This window comes from Trichechus manatus, unplaced genomic scaffold, assembly GCF_000243295.1.
Source record: "Trichechus manatus latirostris isolate Lorelei unplaced genomic scaffold, TriManLat1.0 scaffold00031, whole genome shotgun sequence".
Classification (NCBI taxonomy): Eukaryota; Metazoa; Chordata; class Mammalia; order Sirenia; family Trichechidae; genus Trichechus; species Trichechus manatus.
This window is the reverse complement of record NW_004443967.1, coordinates 12623636-12646046: the sequence shown is the minus strand read 5'-3', so window position 1 is coordinate 12646046 and position 22411 is coordinate 12623636. Positions and strand designations below refer to the sequence as shown.

At 45.9% G+C, this 22411-nt stretch overlaps 1 protein-coding gene across 1 annotated transcript in view; it reads right to left on the bottom strand.

The window, feature by feature from the left end:
* DMBT1 (deleted in malignant brain tumors 1) overlaps window positions 1–20311 on the bottom strand; it is a 77071-nt gene extending 56760 nt beyond the window's left edge. The window contains 6 exon segments of the mRNA XM_012555110.1: window positions 227–256; window positions 1226–1549; window positions 7851–8162; window positions 15103–15440; window positions 18675–18738; window positions 20251–20311. Of these exon segments, the coding sequence (XP_012410564.1) occupies window positions 227–256; window positions 1226–1549; window positions 7851–8162; window positions 15103–15440; window positions 18675–18738; window positions 20251–20311 (1129 nt within the window).
* Between the last annotated feature and the right edge of the window lie 2100 nt (window positions 20312–22411).

Below are 22411 nucleotides of genomic sequence, written 5' to 3'. Positions count from 1 at the left end.
GTGGGCAGTATCAAAGGGGTTTAATGAAAACACAGCCAGACTGACAGGAGGACAGGACTCTGTGCATCTCAACGTCTAGTTAAGAAGCCTACTGGAGGCTCAGGAACAGAGAGTGAAGAAAACAAGATGTTCCGTGTTTCTTGGAGAAAAGAGGGTCAAATGAAAGGAGGAGGGGTGAGGGGGCAGGTAGGGAAGGAAAATCCTTGTAAGGATGCTGTGGACTCACCTGGCCAGGGTGTGGAGGAGTTTGTCACAGCTGTGAGAAAGAGATGAAGAGTCAGATATACTGCCTCGCTTTTTACTGACTGAAACCAATGCCTGAGGATACTCAGCATATTTACACCCTCAGCTGATGCTGTTCATGTGCCAACATGTGGACCCTGCAGGGGCCCTCATGAGTCTGCTGTTATTTCAGGCAGTTGTTCATGCATCTGTCCCATGCCAGCGCTGATATTGTTTACCTGGGGGCTTTCTGACCAGATTATAGAAGCCACTGTCCCGAGTGGAACAGGCCAGAATTGCCATGACATCACACGCCACAGGATCGGCCAACAATCAACCCAACAGTCAGTAAGAAGACCCATTACCCAACCCTCCAGGTGCCATGACTCTGAGATTGTACATTGATTCCCAGAGTTTGTCGATGGGATTATGCCCCAGTTCCCACTGCCATCGCTGTCTCTTTAGCAAACCTTTCCTACCTACCTACCATTCCTTATACCCCTTAGCTCCCTTCCCTACTGTGGCTCACTGCACGTCATGCATGTTTTATATACTCTTGATTCCTCCTCTCTGAGACACCTAATGGCTTGACACAAATAAATTTACACACTGAGGAGGAGGGGTGGTGAATTTACCATCCATATCCTCTGCCTGTGAGAAGGTCTCACCACGTTAAACGGCGGTTTGCAATGAGCGGATGATGCTGTACCTAAGGAAAGGGCGTATTGTTTCTGCCCTCAGTGAGCTTGGCCTTGTGTAAGCAATTTTCCAGCCTCACCCCCAAGCAAACATTGGGGCAGAGTTGGCAGCATGGGTGATGGAGCAGGTCGTGTTGTTTCTCCCACTAGGTGACCAGACATGGCCCCTGTGCACCAGATGACCTGGGAAAGTGAGAGCCACAGCATGCATAGTGGGAGCTCCAGTTGGGGGCCCTGGGAGAGAAAGTGTGACTTCTATGAGTAGTACCAACCCCAGAAGGTGCTTGAGTGATCCTGACGCCCACCTGAGCAGATGACACCAGCATCCTCACTGTGTCTACACATAGGGAGGAGCCAACCGCTGTGGTGGCAGCTCTATAGCTAGGACTCGTGTCCTGAGCAGCTCACATCGTCCAGGACCGTCTGTCCTGAGCCCTGACCGAACCAGGCATTAGTTGGAGCTGATACAGCCCAGCCACAACCAAGCTGCCTGCAGACCGCATTGGCATCATTGGTGTCCCAGCCGTCATCACACACGGTGCCTCAGGAGTCTCGGTGCAGGACCTCCACGCGGCCCTGACACCTGTCATCTCCATTCTCCAGTCTCAGAGCCAAACCAGATTCTGTCCCTAGAAGATGGTGCAAGAATTTATCTTGTACAGACACTTCACCAAAGAAGACATTCAAGCCGCCAACAGACACGTGAGGAAATGCTCACAATCACTAGCCATTAGAGAAATGCAAATTAAAACCACAATGAGATACCGTCTCACCCCAGCATTACCGGCACGAATCAAAAACACTGGAAACAGCAAATGTTTGAGGGGCTGCGGGGAGATCGGAAATCTTATGCACTGCTGGTGGGAATGCAAAATGTTACAACCATTTTGGAAAATGATATCGCGCTTCCTCAGAAAGCTAGAAATAGACATACCATTCGATCCAGCAATCCCACTCCTAGGATTATATCCTAGAGAAATAAGAGTCGTCACTCGAATAGACATATGCACGCCCATGTTCATGGCAGCACTGTTCACAATAGCAAAAATATGGAAACAAGCTAGAGCCCATCAACAGATGAATGGATAAAGAAACTATGGTACATACACACAGTGGAGTTCTATGCAATGAGAAAGAACAACAATGAATCTGTGAAGCATCTCATAACATAGATGAAACTGGAGGACATTATGCTGAGTGAATTAAGTCAATCACAAAAGGACAAATATTGTATGAGACCTCTATTGTAAAAACCCATGAAAAAGTTCGCACACAAAAAGTAACAATCTTTGTTGGTTACCAGGGATGGGGCGGGGGGAATACTAAATAGGCAATAGATAAGTGGTATCTTGGGTGAAGGGTGAGACAGTACACAATACTGGGGAAACCAGCACAGCTTGTACAAGGAAACGCCATGGAAGCTCCATAGACACATCTAAACTCCCTGAGGGATTGAATTGCTGGGCGGAGGGCTGTGGGGACCATGGTCTCAGGGAACATCTAGCTCAACTGGCATAACACAGTTTATAAAGGCAATGTTCTACATTTTACCTTGGTGAGTAGTGTCTGGGGTCATAAAAGCCTGTGAGAAGCCATCTAAGATACTCCACTGGTCTCATCCCTTCAGGAGGAAGGGAGTGTGAAGAGAACAGGATACAAGGGAAAGATTAGTCAGAAGGACTAATGGACCACAGCTGCCAAGGCCTCCACCAGACTGAGTCCAGTACAGCTAGATGGTGTCCAGCTGCCACCACTGACTGCTGTGACCAGGATCACAATAGGGGGTTCTAGACAGAGCTGGAGAAGGATGTAGAACAAAATTCTAACTCACAAAAAAAAGACCACATATACTGGCCTAAAGGAGACTGGAGAAACCCTGAGAGTATGGCCCCCAGACACCCTTTCAGCTCAGTGGTGAAGTCAGTTCTGATGTTCACCATTCAGCTGGGGAGTGGACAGCCCCATAAAACAAAATGGGACTGATGGGGCACAGCAGTCCAGGGACAAGGACTAGAAGGCAGGGGGAGACAGGAAAGCTGGTGATAGGGAGCCCAAGGTTGCATAAGGATAGTGTTGATGTGTTGTGAGGTGGTTAACCATTGTCACAGGGCAACGTGTGTACTAACTGTTTAATGAGAAACTATTTTGTTCTGTAAACCTTCATATAAAGTGAGAATAGCAGCACAATTGGAAGAGTGTGGTCGATGTCACTGAACTGTGCATGTAGAAATTTTTGAAACAGTGTGTCTTTGGCTATCTATATTTTCACCAAAAAAAAAAGAAAAAAATGTTGAGAAGGGAGAGGGTTGACATGTCATGGGGTTGTTAACCAATGTCATAAAACAATACATGTACTACTGTTTTATGAGAAACTATTTGTTCTGTAGACCTTCATTTGAAGTACAATTAAAAAAGAAAAGAATTTATCTTGTAAGTTCCTACTTAGGGACAAGATCTTAGAGCTTACAGGGTGTCCAGTTGATTGCCCAGTGGGCAAAGATTCTTGAGAATATCTCTGTGTTGGGCTTTAATACATCTTAAGGTTAGAGCTCTTCATGGTGAAAAGGGCAGTGACTCGCCCGCCAAACCCAAGCCTCTAGAGCTCTGGGAGGTAGGGCTGGTACCTCCTAGGTTGCTGCAGGGAGCCTAGATTCCATCCACATGACACTTCTCTGAGCAAACCCTGGGCAGAGGCTGACCTCCTTAGACAGAAGCTTGTGACTGCCCCATACTGAAAAGGATGACCCTAGATGAGCACTAACATACACCTGGGGCTCTGGGATTGGCTTGTTGCTCATTTTGCACCTGATCCTCCCAGCCCTACTGCCAAGGTCCATGGGGCCATGATGGCTGAGGTCAGTACCAAGCTCTGGAGATGGGGAACTGGCGCTGAGGGTTGGAGACTGATCCCACTAGTCTCTGCCCCAAAACACACAGGCTCTTGGAGACTCTACATTTTAACTGACTCCTCCCCACCCACAGGGACGTGGACAATGAAGGAGGCTCCCGCTCAAGCCAGGCGCTCAGGTTCAAAGCGACTCTCCCTCTATACTATTTGTTCACATCACTCCCCCCATCCCAGCCTCTGAATGTTTTCCTGAATAAGAATAAAACCCTTGGATATACTTGGCCTCATTGCCTGCAGAGAGGGGCCCATAAAGAATGACTCATTACCAGTTACAGCGGCAGTCTCGATGTCCACGGTGTACACAATCGGGGGCTCTGCACATAACATGGTAGAGAGGAGGAAAAAAGACATAAAATACAAAGTTAGGTCTCCTCTGAGAAGGACCAAGGGCTGGAAGTAATGTGAAATCTGCTAAGAAGATGCATCTCTAATTTGGATTTTGTCCTGTTGTGTGACTTTGGAAAAGTTAAGAAAGCTATCTAGCCTTGAGTTCCTTCCACTCTAAAAGGCTATCTTTTGGGGGAAATATCAATGTAACAACCTAATGACCCTAATTCTGAACTGCCCATTTGTGACCCATGCAGGACTCCAGGGGAAGCAGGCAAAAATAATTTTGTTTCCAGTTTTTATGTCTCTAATTGATTTCTCTTGTTTCATTGCATTGGCTAGTATTGCCAATACAATGTTAATAGCAGTGGGGATGGAGGGCATACTTAACTTGTTTCTGATCTTAGTGGAAATGCAACTAGTGTTTGCCTATTAAGTTAGATACGGGCTTTAAATCCATGGTTTCAAACTGCTCCAAGGAGCTCTGATGTTTGCCCAGTGCCCTCCTTGGTGCCGCAACTTGGAGAGGAGATGATCTCATTGCTACTCCTACCTACCTCAACCAGAACATTCAGCCTCTGTCTGAGTTAGCTACTGGGCTTCTGCATGAGGTCTCTTTGTATCTAGGGGTATGACACCCCCCACCCCCTTCACTAGAGGTCCTGACAGGAGCAGCTCCAGGTAAGCCCTGTCTACAGTCCTGAGCTGCAGTCCAGATCAGACAATCTCCTCCACCCCTCACCCCCATCCCTGGCTTGGCCAGTTGTACTACACTCGTCAGGGCCCAGCTACTGCTCCTAACACATAGCAGGGTTCCCAGGGGGGAATTACTACAGAGAACATGTTCTCCTCTTGAAGCTGCTGAGAATAAGAGAAGCAGGAATTTGAGGAAAGGATATGGCTAAGTTAGAATAATGTCAGTCTTGCCCTCAGCTATACTGGCATCTGTGTCCTTAACTGTAGGGAAGAGAAAGAGAAGGGAAAGTCAGGCATCACCCCATGGGCCTGAGATCAGGAAAGCATAGGGCTTAAGGAACAGAAATGACTGATGCATGTACCATCAGGATCCCCCACTGACCCCTGAGCCGGACAGGGTCCTTGGTGTGGAGGCTGTCCCTGGTCTCAGTCTAGAGCACAGCTTTCCATGGGAAATGGGCAGTGACTTCCTTTCCCAAAGCCCAGGCTGCGGAACCTTGGGCTGTGTTGACTGTACCTCCCAGGTCTCTCGCTGGAGATGCCCCAGGGGGACACACAGGGCCTCTGATGCCCACAGGCTGAAGGATCATGATTTTTCTATGTTAAGAATGAACCAGGGTGGCCTGATAATGGGCTCAGAGAAAGCGCATGAGCAAGAATGCTGCCCCAGCAGGTTTACACCTGCTTGTCGAGGACCTGAAGCTCATGACCCAACACCCTATCCTGGCCAGGAGTCAGCATGCGTAGGTGAGGACTCCAGGAATGGGCACTGAGTCTAGGCAACAGGAGCCCCCTGGAGGCAGGATGCCAGGCTTCATCCTGAATCTCCTTGGAGACATCACTCCAGGTTGATCCCTCCCCAATCTCAGGGACACAGACCAAGGAAGAGATGCTTGTTCAGGCCTGGGGCTTTGTTCGGAAGAGCCCCCCTAGCAGGTGAGTACCCTCTTCTCTTATACCCTCTGCACCTCTTCTGTATTAGAGATGAACCTGTGTAGTGAGTAATGAGCTCACGTAACCAAAGTCATTTTAGTTGTTGCAGATAGGAGCTCCTCTGTAGAAAACAACACAGCTACAGGGTGGAAAAAGGAAAAGGTGACTCAATGTTGGCCCTTACCAGTGTTGCAAACAGAAAGTACCCTGAGCCAGGCAACGGGAGACCAAGTCTCAGCTACTTACTAGCTACATGATCCTGGAGAAGTCACCCCATCTCTGGCCCTCTGCTTCCTCAGCTCTGAAACGAAGGGCTTGATGCAGAGACCCTGAAGTTCCTTCCATTGCTAAATGGCCATGTTTTGCTTGTGGAACAGACAACCTATCTCTAGGCCACCTTACTGACCCTAATTCAGTGCGTGGTGTTCCATGACCGGTCTTCGTGCTCTTATTCTTCTCCCACTTCCTCTGCTTCCTAAGTCTCCATCAAAACAAATCATCCAGTTGATTACCAGCCCCACCCTATTCACAAGATTTGACTACAAATGGCATCTGCCTGCTTCTAAAGCTCAAATGGAGTCCTGGTGGGGCAGTGGTTAAAAGCTTGGCTGCTAACCAAAAGGTTGGCAGTTCGAATCCACCAGCCGCTCCTTAGAAACTCTGTGAGACTGTCTACTCTGTTCTATAAAGTCACTGTGAGTTGGAATCAACTCAAGGGCAATGGGTTTGGGTTTTTTTTTTTTTTTTTTTTTTTTTGGAATTATAGCTCAAACACTCCCTCAAGTGCGAATGTTTGCCATCACTGAGATATATTGCTGAGAGGAAGGCAGAAAGAAGGCAGCTTCCAGAGAGGCATTGCAAAATGCTCAATTAAACCTGCTCACAGAGGGACCACTTACAGGTCCACACTCTCTCGGGGTGCCCTTTCTTATGTGGGGATGGATTCCCACCGTCACCGCCTGTGCACAGTGACATGTCTGCACGCCAGCCACAAACGCCAGAGGGGACTCTAAAGATGGGCGATCGAGCAAGAAACTGCCCTTTGGGGGCACACGATGGCCCATATCCTCAGAGGTTTCTCTGTGGATTAAAATACCCCTTGGTGGGGATGGAAAAATTTGGAAACAGATAATGGTGGTGCTTGAACAGCGTGCTAAACAAAATTAATGTCCTTGAACTGCATGTGTGAAGAATGTTGAAAGGGCAAATGTTTTGTTACATATACGTTTACCACAAAACACAAACAACAATTTTTTAGAAAGACCCCTCGGGGCTGAAAGGAGCCCTGGTGGCTCAGTGTTTAAGTGCTCGACTGCTAACCAAAACGTCGTTGGTTTGAACTCACCGTCTGCTCCTTGAGAAAAAGATGTGGCAGTCTGCCTTTGTAAAGATTACAGCCTAGGAAGCCCTGTGGGGCAGTTCTACTCTGTCCTCTCAGATTGCTATGAATCGAGATCAACTTGATGGCAACAGGTTTGGTTTTGGGGGCTCGGACACGTGTGAGCACTGTGTGCACCCACGAGAAACGCGGTGTTGGGATTCACTGGGTCAGCATCAGGGTCAGGAAGAATTTCTCTCTTCCACTGAGGGTGTAGGTAACTTTTATCACTGAGTCCACAGCAAAGAGAACATATTGGTTACTCCTCGGTTTGATTTTGGCATAGATTCAAGTATTAAGGACTTAATACTGAAGCCCATTGTGCTCCCGGCCTTCAAAGGAGGGGAAACCACCACTTAGGAAGATACCTGGTCATCCCTGGCCATGGCTGGTTGTGATGCTGCTCCTGGGAACAAGCCAGTAATGGAGTCCATCAGCAGACTCTGAAGCGGGACTCGGTAAACCTGCCTCCCCCAGTTACCAGCTTTGTGACTGCAGGCACGTTGCTGTAACTCTCTGAGCCCCAATCCCTTTGCCCGTAAAAAGGGACAGTCATGCCTGCTGTATAACATCAGATGAGACCCTGTTTACTGCAAAGCACCACACAAATGTAACGTGACATTGACAACCACAGAAACCACCGTCCTCAGATTGCACAGGTGACAGCACAAGGTGGCATTGGCACTACCTGAGCACAAGACTCCAGTGTCTTCCTTGTGGCCACATTCGTTGTGGTACCACCTGTTGTGGGGGCAGCTCAACAGGGAGGGCTCCCATCCTGAGCAGTACACATCACCCAAGAGAATATTCCCTGAGCCTTCACCAAAGTGGGCCCAGCCCAGGGCCAACACTGCGTGGCCACAGTAGAGCTGCCGAAAGATGACGCCTGCATCCTGGATGTCCCAGCTGTCGTCACACACGGTGCCCCATTAGCCTTGGTACGGGACCTCTGTGCGGCCCTGACACCAGCTCCCTCCATCCACTAGCTTCAGTGGCAAGTCTGCCCGGGACACAGCGGGATGCGCACAGTGCACATGCTCTCCTCCTTGGCCTTCCTCTCCCATCATTCCCTGTTGCCCTTCTTCCCCTGACCACACAGACGCCCTCTCCTTTATCAACTCTTCTCCCCGCAGGACCTTTAATAGCAGTGTTCCCCCATGCTGTCTTTGTCCTCTTCTCTCTCTGTCTTCCCCCCTGGAAGACCTCACATACCGCAGAGCCTTCCACCTCTCCAGTCCAGGCCCAGTTCTAGATGAACGTTTTCAGGTCTAATGGGTACCTCACCCACACAATCTTTTCTGGGTGTTGGTCACTCGGAGAGCTGCTCCAGGCCATTTCTGGACTCTTGGGACACGTCCTGGCAGGGGAGAGACTGGCCTGAACAGAGCCAGGGGCTCAATGGTAGGGTCAGATGCCCTAAGTGCGCTCATGAATGACCCTGACGTATCAAACTTGAATGCGAAGTTCTGGACACTCTCACTGCGAAAAACGTGGAAGACGGGTGCATTTAGTAGAAATCATAGGCAAGGAGATGGCAAAAAGAACATGGGCCCCAGGGCACCCGTCCTGGGTTCAAATCTCTGCCCTGCCATTTACCAGCCATGTGGCTTTAGACATATAACTATTGACAAGTTACCTGTGACTCAGTCTTCTCATCTGCAAAATGGAGGTAATAATAATACTTACCTCAAAGTGTGGTTGGGAAGATTTCATGATAATAGCACTTACTGTGTGCATTTAAAAGAAACAGTTGCCATCTAGTCGATTCTGACCAAATGAGTGAATATATATTAGAAAATAGAATATTGGGTGAAACATAATAAGCTCTCACCTAATGCATATAGCAGATGTCTCTGGGTGGCACAAACTGTTAAGTGCTTGAAAGGTTGGTGGTTCAAACCCACCCAAAGGCGCTTCAGAAGACAGGCCTGGAGATCTGCTTCCCAAAGGTCGCAGCCATGAAAACCCTATGGAGCAGTTCTACTCTGAAACACATGTGGTGGCCATGAGTCAGAACTGGCTCCATGACGACTGTCTTTTTTTTTTTCTCAAAGCACGTAATAAGTGCTATCATCATGAGGTAAGTATTATTATCATCAGTGAGGCCAGGCAAAAGCTCTCCACATCATCCTCACTTCAGGTTAACCCTCACTATGCCATCAGGGCCCACTGGACTCAATTTTACTTTTTGAGTTCCTTTTCTGAGAGGTCTAATAATCTTTAAGGTTTGATATTTCATGACTTTTACATATTTTTAGAGACCTTGCAAAGAGCAGAGAGAACACTTGTGCTTTTTTTTTTAAAAATAGAGTAATACTCATTCAGTCTTGTAATTCACAATATGAATTCATTGGATCCTCTTATAAATCCAAGATATATTATGAGCTCTTGGTGGTTTTATTTTTCCTAGATCTTGAAACGTTTTCTAGTTCATCACCTGTAGGATTATTTCATCATTATTCATCAATTACTAACTATTCTTTAAAAAAAAGAAAATACTTATAAGAAGAAGAAGAAAATGGAAGAAGGGTGGAATTACCTAAAAGAAAGATGAAATCCTGAAATAAACCATCATCCTTCAGTTTTCGTATTGCAGTGCCTGAAGTATGGCATCGTCCTTCAAGAAGGTACCAGAAAAGACTAGAGACACTGTCTTTGTTGTCTGCCTTTAGCTTTCACTAAATGCAGTTAAGAATTCAAATTTTCTTATTTTTCCCCCATGATGACAAGGAAAAAAAATGACAAAGGAAGATATTTCACAACAGTTAGATGAATCAGAACACGCAAAGAGGCCGAGAGCAACATTCTGGATTCTAACAATGATGGTGAAATTGACTGTACAATTGGAATCTCATACTATGAGTCTTCAGATGATGATCTCCTAGATGAATTTTCTCAAATTCAAGAGTCAAAGAGTCAGGAATATCATTCTAAGAACAAAAAGAAAATACGGTACTCTCAGTCTCTTAGTCTTCCAATGGGGAGGATTTCCTCTTGTAATATTTTATGGCAAGAACCTGGCCCATTTCGTTTTGTTAAAAGGACGTGTGATAGTTGATGGTACTCTCTCATTTTTTGTGGTGCTTATGCCCTCAGATTTACTTGATACAAAGAGGTTTGCTTTGTTTAAATTCTCATTAAAATTTTGGTAAAATTATTTTCAATTTTGTCTTTTTCCTTCCAGGTATACGAAAGACTAAGGCATTTGATAAAACATCTCAGATTCTTTTTAAATGCAAAGCTTCTGCCAGGAGCAACAGTCAGGGCTCAGAAATTTGAATTTCTCAAAGAAAATTCTTTCAGAGTGTCAGTGAGGGGACTTGCTATGTAAGTCAGAGACCTCCACCACCTGTCTCCACATAGTGAATGTGGGTCCCCAGTGTACTCTCCCAACCACCCTGCTTGATGTTTTTGAGGGCTACACACCCCTGAAAATGAAGAAACAATTTGTAATAGGCACAGGGAGTCAGAACATTCTTTCAACAGAGACTGCAAACATAAGACATGTCTGCACCAGAAGCTCCTCACCTCATTTCTGACATACCATCCCTGCTCCCACGTTCAAGGACAAGCAGACAGACATGCCTGAGAGAGCCTGTTATTCAAACCCAGTCCAGCTGACACCATACAATTCCCATTCCCAGGCTCCAGGCATCTTGCTTAGTCACCTGGTGGTCAAGGCCAGGATCAGGATCTAATTCAGAAGCTCTGAGTTTCAAAATCTTGACAATGCTCATCAATAGCACTGAACAAAATATTGAATAGACCCTTTTGCACAGATGATTGAAATTGCCTTGTATTCTTTCAACAATCAGCCACATAGGTGTAGGTGATCTACCTGCCATTTTGGAAAGGGTGGTAAATCACCTCGAGAGAGAAGCTTTCACTTGCCTTTGTTTTCCCTCAGGAAATGGAGACAGGACCCAACCAAGAGAAGCCATATAGAGATCTCTCAAGATTTTCCTCCAAAAACCTAGACACTTTCAAAGCAAACTGGTACCTTTCCATCTGGACTTAGCCTTTGCCCCAATCCCCAACTTGGTACAAAGAGATGTACCAATTATGTATTTATTGCTCTAGTGGGTAAAAGAAACTGAAGAAGAGCTTGAGCATAAAACCAAGCAAGATATCATTAGACCAGTCCATATCTACCAGGTGGGCCACTCCGCTTATTCTGGAAGAGAGGCCTAAGGAGATAGCTTGGGGACTGCAAGAGCACTCTGAAACGGGAACATTCTTCAAACATTTGTTGAAGACTTACTATGCCTTCATAGCTTGTCGGAAACAATACTATGTGTCATTAGTTATATGCATTGTCTCATTTAATTCTCTCCCTACCTCTGTCATCTGCACTTATAGACAAAGACATGAAGGCACAGCATAATAAAAGTAGCCCAAGGACACCCAGGCTCCAACTCCTTCATCCATGCTGCTAACTCTCATTCTGTACTCTTTCTTGTCACAGCCACTGCTACTACTGACCCACTCCTTGCCATTCTTATTGATGCAAGGAAGGTGACTGATGCCAATCTACTTTCCATAACACTCAAACGTAGGTGTTCTATGTATGAGAAGTCACCCAGAGGCATTGACTAAGACCGCATCTTGTCTTTCTTTTGACGTTACGATACTCTTCCAAGATAAGAAATTTTTCATCATCTTGGTGTTCATCTTTCAAAAGGCTGTAAGTGCTTCTCTTTCATCCATCACAGCGGTCCCAGCTCTGCCCAGTTACCAGCAGCTCACAGGTTATTTCATCGTCTTGGGGACTATCTTTTCTGCCGTATTGTTGTTGTTGTTAGTCGCCGTCAAGTCGGCTCTGACTCATGACAACCTTACGTATAACAGCCCTGTGTCATCTTCATGATCTTCATGACTCTGCCATATAGTCTGGTAGAAACCCATCTCTCTCAGTGGGTTTAAAGATCTTGTGAACGGGAGCCTTATCTGAGCCCTCACTGACTCCCACGCCAGTGGCCCGAGTGAGGGGATGACTCGGAGGTGGAGGATGCCACAAGGTAGAGATTGCTCATTGCTTAGGGTATCACTTCAAGACATGACCAGGAATGACCTCCCCAGAGACTGACTCATGGATCACATCTGTGGACTTGCCGCCTCCACCTCCAGCCCAGTTTAGATGAGGACTTGGAAGGCAAACAAGAGTCTGGCTGCAGCCGTGCATCCCCTGCTCTTTACCCACTTGCCACGAAAGACAGACGATGCTCTCCCACCAATGGCAGGCGGCACGACCCAAATGTCCTTGATCACAAGTCCTTTCCCCAGAGTTTCAGGAAATGTGTGAAGGACAGTTTGGGAAATGAGACCTAGAGATAGCCTCCTGTCAGGGCACTGCCCTGACAAGACACCATAAGTGGGGAGGGGAGTCCCCGGGTGGTGCAAATGGTTAATGCACTTGGCTGTTAACCGAAAGGTTGGCAATTCGAGTCCACCCAAATGCACCTTGAAAGAAAGTTCTGGTGACCTACTTCTGAAAAAGCAGCCACTGAAAACCTTATGGAACACAGTTCTACTGTGACACACATGGGATTGCCATGAGTCGGAGTCCGCTCAACTGCGACTGGTTTGGTTTTGGTTTTAAGCGAGGAGGAGGGAGTATGCCTGCTGGGGCAAGGATGGCTACAGTCAACCTGTGTTTGTATTTGTGCCTTTCAAGTCCCTGATAGCAACTGCCAGTAAGAGAACAACACCCTTCTTTCCCTTGCTGCCTGGCCAGCTCCTACATTTTTTCCAGACCTCAGCTCAGCTGCGCCCTCTTCTGGGGCTGCTCTCCCTAATGACTTGATCACGCTTCTCTAACAGCAGCTCCCCCCGCCAGCACTTGGCACAGTTGTAATTGTGCCTCTCCCATCAGCTGATGAATGTCTAGCGCTCCATTAGAAGTCAGTCCCTGAAGGCGGGGAACATGTTCCCTGTGATTTCTCCCTGCTTAGAATAGTCCTGATAGGGCTTGTCGTTGCCAAATGAAATGGCAAGGATGTTGAGGCCATTTTGAAAACAGTATAAAATTCAACATTAGCAATCCATTTATGGAAAGCTTTAATATGAATATGTCAGACTTATGATGTGGCCAAGAACCATTTGGAAAAATATCAAAAACTTAAATTCACTTGAGATTAAGCAAAAATGGGTAGCACTGAAAATATATATACATATCTCCTGCCATTTTCTTTGGAAACTCTTAGCAAAGTAATGGTTCCATAGTTACACTTCAAAAAAATTCCGTTCAGGGCCATGCAGTATGGTTTCTCAAAGTGTGGTCTACAGACCATCCTCATCTAAAAATGTAGATTCCTAGTTGCCATTCAGACCCTCCAAAATAAAATTTTGAGGGGCGGGGCGGGTGTGTCCTGCGTTCCTGAATTTAAACAAATACCCCAGTTGATTCTGATGTGCACTAAAGTGTGAGACAAAGGCAAAATACAGTGGAAGAAGAATGTACCTATATCACCACATGGTCCGTTTTTATGTGTACCTGAAGAGCTGTTTCTTGTTCTTTTGTGTTTCTAGAAGAGACAGAAATCACCCTTCCAGGTAGTTTTCCCAGTTGCCGTTGTTGAGTCAATGTCAACTTACGGTGAACCCACGTGTGTTAGAGTAGAACTGTGCTCCATGGGGTTTTCAGTGGCTGATTTTTCTGAAGTAGATCACCAGCCCTTTCTTCTGAGGTATCTGGGTAAACTGGGACCTCCAACCTTTCGGTTAGTAGCCGAGCGTGTTAACCATTTGCCCCACCTACAGACGCCCTCATACCATTCATTAAGGCAATGTTTCTAGGATACTGTTTATTCTTAAGATATAAATAACTTTATAGAGTGAAAAATAAATGATAAACCAATACAGGATATTCTTTTCGAAGTAAAGAACCTACCAGGTATTGAGAGAAAATCTGATCGGGAAGCTATGAAGGAATAAAAGCAAAATCGGAAGTGTGCTTTTCACTCACAGGGATCCTGACCAAGAAATCCACCTTTGAACGAATGCAGTTGACTTTACAGTGGAGATGTGGCAACAGCATGTTGATAAACATCTCCAGAGGATTGCTAATCTGCTTTTGAGATGTAATTCAACATGATAAAGATTTCTTGAGTATCTAGTAGGTACGAGGCAAATGTTAAAATGATTTAAAAAAAAAAAGGTCTCAATCTCTCTTAAAATTAAGTTCAGTGAAGTAATCTTTAATCACTTGTGCATTTGCTTCTGCATATTCCCTTCTGCAGAACTGTCTTTATTTTGCTAAGGTAAAAATTAGTCTTTCGTCATTGTTGAAAAGCAAAATAGGCTGGTGCAATAATAGAGAAGCCATTGTTTTTCTTCTTATTTTTTCCTTATTTGAGATAATCTAGCACATATTTATGGGCATGAGGAGTTGAGGTTGGGGGCTTTGATTTGATTTGCCAATTCCAAACTAACTGAATGAGATGACTAAAAGCACGGATTAGCTATTACTTGGTCAGTTAATCCAAAAAGTCAAGTAATTTTGTGTGATAGAGAGAGTGGGAAATGAAAATGCCTTTCCCTTCCCATAAAGAGACAGATGAATATTTATTGAGGCTTCTTACCCCTCATAGGGTGACTGGGAGAATTAAATGATGAAACGTTTATCATAGTGACGGGCACATAGTCAGCATGCAACAAAAGTTAGCCATTATAGAAATAAAAATTATGATGATGATTATGATAATTAACACTATCCACTGTCTTAAGCATTTCACCTATGTTAGCTCATTTGGTCTTGGTCCTCACCGTAACCCATAATGCTCAGGCTTTTTCCTTGTCTTACAGAGAAGTAAACGGAGGTACTTAGAGATAAAATCACTTGCTCAAGGTACTGCTATTATTTCCATTTTCCTGATGGAGAAACTGAGGCTTACAGAGGTACAGGCGCAGTTACCGTTATCACCCTGTGCCATGTGCTAAACAATGTGAGCGATTTCTTTTAGTCCCACCTGAGCAGATGACGCTGGCATCTTCCTCATGGCCACAGTCACGGGAGAGCCAGCTGTTGTGGGGACAGCTCCACAGGTAGGACTCGTGGCCTGTGCAGCTCACATCATCCAGGACAGTGAGTCCTGAGCCCTGACCAAACCAGGCATTTTCTGGGGCTGAAATGGTCCAGCCACAGCCAAGCTGCTTGCAGCCCATGTTGGCATCGTGGGTGTCCCCGTCATCATCACACACAGTGCCCCAGGAGCCTCAGTACAGGACCTCCAACCTGCCCTGACACTGGTCACGTCCATTCACCAGCCTCAAGCCAAACCTGTGAGATTCAGGGCCCTGTACCACAAGCCAAACCAAACCCATTGCTGTCCAGTTGATTCTAACTCATGGCAACCCTATGTTACAGAATAGAACTGCTCCATGGGGCTTTTTTTGGCTGTAATCTTTACAAACACATCACTAGGCCTTTCTTCAACAGTGCTACTGGGTGGATTGAACTGTCAACCTTTAGGTTGTAGATGAGCACAAACCATTTACACCACCCAGGGACCTTTCATCATGAACAGGACCCTGGAAAGACTTGCCAATGAAACAGATCCCTCCCGTGTTTTAGTGTCTCAGCTTGAAAGGATAAGCTTTCCTGCCTCGTCTGTAGTTTGCCAGGCTTGCATCCTGAGGAGACTTTCATGGCGAAGTCACTTCCAGGTAGCTCAGACCTGATTTCTTAAGTTGGGTTACCATTACAAAGAGCTTGTCCTGCTCCTCCCACACTCCTTCCTCTTCCCGTGAAGTGCCCAATGTGAGCCCAGCGCTGGGGTGAGAGTTACTCCAGACAGGCCCCACTTCAGAAAGCAGGGCAATATTCCAGGTGGCAAAAGTGAGCTAGACCTGCTTCTGTACTGCTTGCAACCCCTGCACTTCAAAATTCCACACCCAGGACCTCTCTCCTCCCTCACACATCCAAGCATGTCGATTTTTAAAGCTTACACGTGGCAAATGCTTTTGAACATTTCTCAACTTGGGGAGCCTTAAATCACATCCAAGAGCTTTACATGTGTCACTTTAGTTAATCCTCACAACACCCTGTGGAGAAAGGTTGGGGCAACTGAAGCTCAGAAGGTCACCCAAGGTCACCTGGCTAGTAGGTGATTGAGGCAGGATTTGTACTCACATCCAAAACCCATTGTCATTGAGTTGATTCTAACTCCTAGCAACACTGTAGGACACAGTAGAACTTCCCCATAGGGTGGCTTCCAACTGTTGACCTCTTGGTTAGCAGCCGAGCTCTTAACCACTGTGCCACCAGGGCTGCTGGATTCACATAGTTGCTCTTAACCATTTTAAGAGCAACTGCCTTCTGTTGATTTTTTTTAACATTTAAACTACTGACCCAACTTATGATCTGCACTCTTACACAAACGGGCACATGTATTAGCACACGGGGCTACCATAAAATGAAGGAGATACTGAGTAGCAGTTAACATTTGTAGCACTGACTGAGGCAGAGGTATTAACTCTTATTCTAGGACTTGTTATAAATTCTAGAAAAGAAAAGAAAAAGTAAGTGGTTCTATCCAGAGAGCCTCATTGGATGCTGCTGTCCTCATGGGCCTCTGATGCTCTGGTGACTGGCTTTAACCCTCTGGACACTCAGTGGGCAACCTGGGGGAGAATGGGGTCTCAGGCAAGAGGTGTGGATGGGCAGAGGCTGGAATGGAGACCAGTCAAACTGCTCAGTGGTAGAACCTCAGGAAGAGGGCCAGTGGCAGCCACCCATACCCACAAGAGTGTCGGTGCCCAGGTGGAGCCCATCAGAGGAGGTTCTTCCTGTCCTACATGGAAACGCAGCAGGATTCTCTGCAGCAGTCCCTCTGGACATGCTGGGGGTGGTCTCGGGCACCCAACCACTAGCCCCGGAATTTAGAGGGTGTTATAGATTGAATTATGTCCCCCAAAATGTGTGTTGTAAATCCTAGCCTCTCTGCCTGTGGTTATAATCCCATTTGGGAATGGGTTGTCTTCGTTGTGTTAATGAGACAGGGTTAGTGTAGGACATACCTTCAGTCACTCTCTTTGGAGATATAAAAAAGATTAAACAATCAAACACAGGAGAGATGGGGGAAGGTGGATGCCAAGTCACATGGAGATCTCCAAGGAACCAGTAGACAAGGTGAAAAGACAAGGACCTTCCCCCAGAGCCGACAGAAAGAGAAAGCCTTCCCTGATGCGGACCTCTAGCCTTCTAAACTGTGAGAAAATACATTTCAGTTTGTTAAAGCCACCCGCTTGTGGTATTTCTGTTATGGCAGCTCTAGACAACAAGACAGAGGACGTTACCAACTGGCTGCTGTGTCTCTGCAGAATAGTGTCTCTGCTTGTTGTTGCTGAAAATACAAAGAGCAAAGGCCCTAACCCTCTGAAAGCCAGAGTCAAGCTGAGCAGGGGAGGGGGCTACATCCCACTTCACTTCCAAGGGTTAGCTGTGCTTATCATTCATTCATTCATTCGTTCACTCTGGGAATATGGAATACGTTCTGCCCACACATCAGGCACTGCACTATAAGTCGGGCAGAAAGGAGGGGGTTCATCATCGGAGATAAGGCACAGTCTTTCCAGGCACATAGGCGGCTTGGTAGACAGACTTGGTGACAGATGATGCGGTTCGAGCCTCATAGGGACACAGAGTGGAGGAAGAGTGGGAACCTCAAAGGGAGCAATTCACCAGGCTTGGGAGAAGGGCAGAAGGATCCCAGAGAGGAATGGATCCTTGATTTCATGTTTCAAGTTAAAATAAAACTGTAAGGTGCATATGTATCATATTTTCTGATTCTCCACTTTGAAAAAAGACACATTTTTGAGTAACCAGCCAACCATATAAACAAGGTTCTTCTAGAACAGCAGTTCTCAAAGTGGGTTCCTGTGGGGATATATGCCATTTAAACATGGCTGCACTATTGACAACTGCAGCTCCCACAGGCCTCTATGCTGCACAGCATGTTGAGACTTGTCCCCAACATGTTGAGACTTGTCCCCAACATGTTGAGACTTGTCACGATGTGTTTTCCCAAACCTATTGTCCCTTTACTGATTGGCTTGTTTACCTGAATTCCTTCTCCCTTGCCCGCACTCAAAGCCCATTGTTCTGTTACTTGCTTTACTGCTTGCTGTATTGACTATACAATAAACTCCTGGGACTGAAGCGGGGGGCCGACTCCTCAGAGTGACCCTCCTGGCCCCACTTCTCCGTCAGAGTTGTGGAACTGGTTCTTGTCTCCGCCGCCCCGACAGTTAGTCGCGGCTGCAACAGCTTCCATGGATCAGCAGCATCAGGCAGCGACTAAGAACTTATTAAAATGCAGATTCTTAGGCCTCATCCAGATGTACTGAATCAGGAACTCTGGAGATGGTGCCGGCAATGTGTGTTTTAACAGACCCCCCCCCGCAGGATTCTGATGCACGCTACAGTTTGAAAACCACTCTTTGGCAGCATATGCAAAGGATGTATAACAGCAATTTCAGTAGAGTGGTCAGCAACCATGCATTCAGCACTTACCGAGCACCTTCCAGATGCCAGACACCACCAGGCAGGGGGAATCCCAGACTGTACAAAGCCTTCGCTGCCAGTAGGGAATTTGCCTCAGTGGGTGAAATATACAAGTAAGCCATCAGAGTACAGGGGGCTGAGGATTCTGGGGGACTATCTCTACCTATGGACTGGGCAGACAGGTGTCCTGGGTTCAAATTCTAGCTCTTCTGCTTATTTGTTCTCTAAACTCAGGAAGTCATTTAATCTCACTCGGTCTTAGTTCCCTCATCTATAAAAGGGTGATTATATCAACTACCTCACAGGGTGATTGTAAAAACAAAATCAGAAAAAAATGTATCAAGTACTTAGTACAGTGTTTGCCATGTAGCTGGCATTCAAAAACCATTATTAGTTCCAAAACATTAAACATATTATAAAGCTACAAAAAGTAAAATATACAAAAATAATTAATTTAGACCTTTACTTCACACCAAAAACAACCAAAACCAAACCCAAGTCAGACCCATATTGATCCAGTAGATGGAGTAGAACTGCCCTATAGGGTTTCCAAGGAGTGGCTGGTGGATTCAAACTTCCAACCTTTTGGTTAGCAGCTGAGCTCTTAACCACTATACCAGCAGGCCTCCTTCACAAGAAAGCAAAACGATTTCCAGAGCTAAAGAACTGAATGTTAAAAAAAAACCCCACAAGAACAAGAAAGTGGTTAAACATTCATCTGATTTCCATAAGGCATTTCTAGATTTTAAATTAGGAGAAGAAATCGCAAAGGTCAACAGCAATAAATTTAATTACATAAAATTTTAAATATTTGTGCAACCAAAAAAAATCAAAATTAAAAGGCAAACAACAAACAGGGAAGATGTTTGTCATCAATATAATGGATAAAATATTAATATCCAAAATCATCTTGTCCACTGGGGGTCCCGGTAAAACGACATGGAGTTCAATGGTCACGGAGGTACCTAAGGCTCTTTCATGTAATTTTACTTTATCACTTGACCCTCAAAGAACACACAAACATAGTTAAGTCACTCAGCTCCAAGCCAATTGTCTAAGGCAGTGAGTGACAGATACAAACTTGGAATACTAACTTTCTTGTTTGCTCTGTTTCTTGACCTGATTTTGCTCGGTAAATATTAGTTCTCAAGCCAGATGCACCCTGCAGAGAGAAATCACCCAACGAGCATTTACAGGCGGAGTCTTTTCTGCTCATTGCCATGGTACACAGGCTGTGCACTTGACCGATTACGGCCAAGTTTTAGCACCTCTTAATAATGCAAACAGTTTCTTAACTGCACGGAATCATTTCATTACTCTAATGATTTACTGCAACGCTGGCATCATGATTGGCTTGTTCTGATTACAACTATTTGAATTTCTCAGCTGGAAAAAAAGAAAAGAAAAGAAAACATTCCTTTTAAATACTTGCAAACAATCACAATGATCGCAAAAAGCTGTTCCTCCTTGATACAAAACTCCCCTTGAGATGAAAAATCTAGCACCACAAAACAAATAAATATGATTTGCCATGATTTGGGTTTGCAGGAGTGAAATTAGTGAAGATAATAATTAGACATAATACCTGTAGGTAGAACTTGACCCCATAAAAGACACAGTTCAATGATGAACGTGGATATCTCCATTTTGCTGGGTTCTTCTCAATGAGGTAAGTAGCTTGGTATTTATAGGTTCCCAGAATGAGATGGGCATGGCCTCTGGAATGGTTTATTTCTATTGCTGCAAAAAATCAGTATAAAGGAAGTGAGGAACTTTGTTAGCAATCAGTGGCTAATCTGTGGGAACAACACAGGTGTGTTTGATTGATTGTCATACCAATGACCTGACTTCTCCCCAATTGCAAAAGTACCGGCATTAGTGATAACGATTTCCAACTTCCTCCTAGGTGAGCCCCGAAGACTCCCAAGAGCTCCCTGAATGCCAGCTTGGTTTTAATCTTGGAGAATTTGAATTAACCTGTGGGAAGTCTGCTCCAAGGTTTAGGGCAGAACAGGATGTGGCTGCTGGGCAAACACAGCACAGGGTGCCAGAGGGGAAAGCATCTCTTAGGATGATTTGTGCTGGCAGGGCATTCTCTTGTTGTACTTAGCCTTGCCTTGGAGGAATGAAGATGCCAGCAGTGTGGTCATGACTGGAGAACAGAAGGTATGGGGGACGATTCTGTGGGCACCGTGGGCCATGCTAGCTTTGGCCACTGTCTTCTGGGTCTCACCCTAATTTCATAACACAGGAGCTAAGAAACGTGTGGCCTCAAACTGAAGCACCTCCAACCCTTTCACAAGGCTTCGATTTCTTGCTCTTGGCTTTCATGTTGTATAACACTAGGCAAACATAGGGAGCCTGCCTCCAACCTCTGCCTTGCTTGTACACAGTTCCTGTCCTGGGGTTTATTATGCAGATATCACTTCATCCTTTGAGACCGCCATCTTCATCACCAGACTCCGCTAAGCCCCCTGCGATCCACCAAGAAGGTTGCCCGTCATTTATTTTTATCATTACCCTCCCGGTGGTTGGTCACACGTGGTGGGGAGCAGATATCCAGGCAGGGCTTGCCCCTTGTCTTGCCCTGGAGGAGCAGTGTCCTGCCTCTCAGCTGAGACACGGATGCTATCGGAGACACCTGGGCTTCCTTGTCATGTGATGTTAATCCCCAGTCTCTTGGTGCTTCTTTCTAGAAGGATTCCATAAACCCTCGTCTTGTGTCAGCCACCAGTCAGGATTTACGGCTGGACTTCTTTGTTTACCTTCACCCAAATGAAAGTTACACTGAAGCTTTGATTTCTTTTTTAATCCTACAACTCTTCCTATTGTTCCCCAGTTCCTCTTCAGAGGCTCGTTGCTTTTCATTCTCTTATGGTCAGTCTGACAAATGCTAAATGTTAAAGAGTGAAAAGAGAACAAGAAAACACATCTGCCTGGGAGTGCCCTGAGACCAGAACAACACTGTGGGTTCCTCTCATAAGGGGATTCCAGTCATTTGGTTTCTGGAGAGCTGGGTGGAGAATGATTATGAAACTGGATCATCTATCGTGGGATCACCATGATAGATTAGTAATGTCTGCCTTGATCGCAGCAGGGGAAAGTGGTGGCAAGAATAGTGAATATTCATAAGGCAGAAGGGAGTAAAAAGTGTCCTTTCTCCACAGCGGCCTAGTCTTAGAGACAGACCTGCATGGTGACAGTTACAACATGGGGTTGTCGTTGCTGTTGCTGTTGTTAGCTGCCATCAAGTCAGCCCCTGGCTCATGGTGACCCCATACACAACAGAATCAAACCGTTGTAATCTATAGGGTTTTCACTGGTGGATTTTTGCAGTTAGATCTTCAAGCCTTTCCTCCCAGTCAGTCTTAGTCTGAAAGCTCCACTGAAACCTCTTCAGCATCATAGTAACATGCAAGTCTCCAGTGACAGATGGGTGGTGGCTGCGCTTGAGGTGCATTGATCGGGAATCAAACCCAGGTCTCCCACATGGAAGGTGAGAATTCTACCACTGAACCACCACTGCCCTCATGACATAAAGTGGTATTAATAGAAGTTACTATGGAAACATACAGGAAACGTGTCTAAATCAGATGGTGGAGGCAGCTTCTCAGAGCTTCTCAGTATAAGCAGGAGTCAGCCAGGCAAGCAAGAGCGGGAAGACTTTGTGAGAGCGAAGAAGAGGCTTCCCCACTTGTGTGAGAATCAGGGCAGGGAGACACCCTGCCGAGGCCATGGAGCAAGCC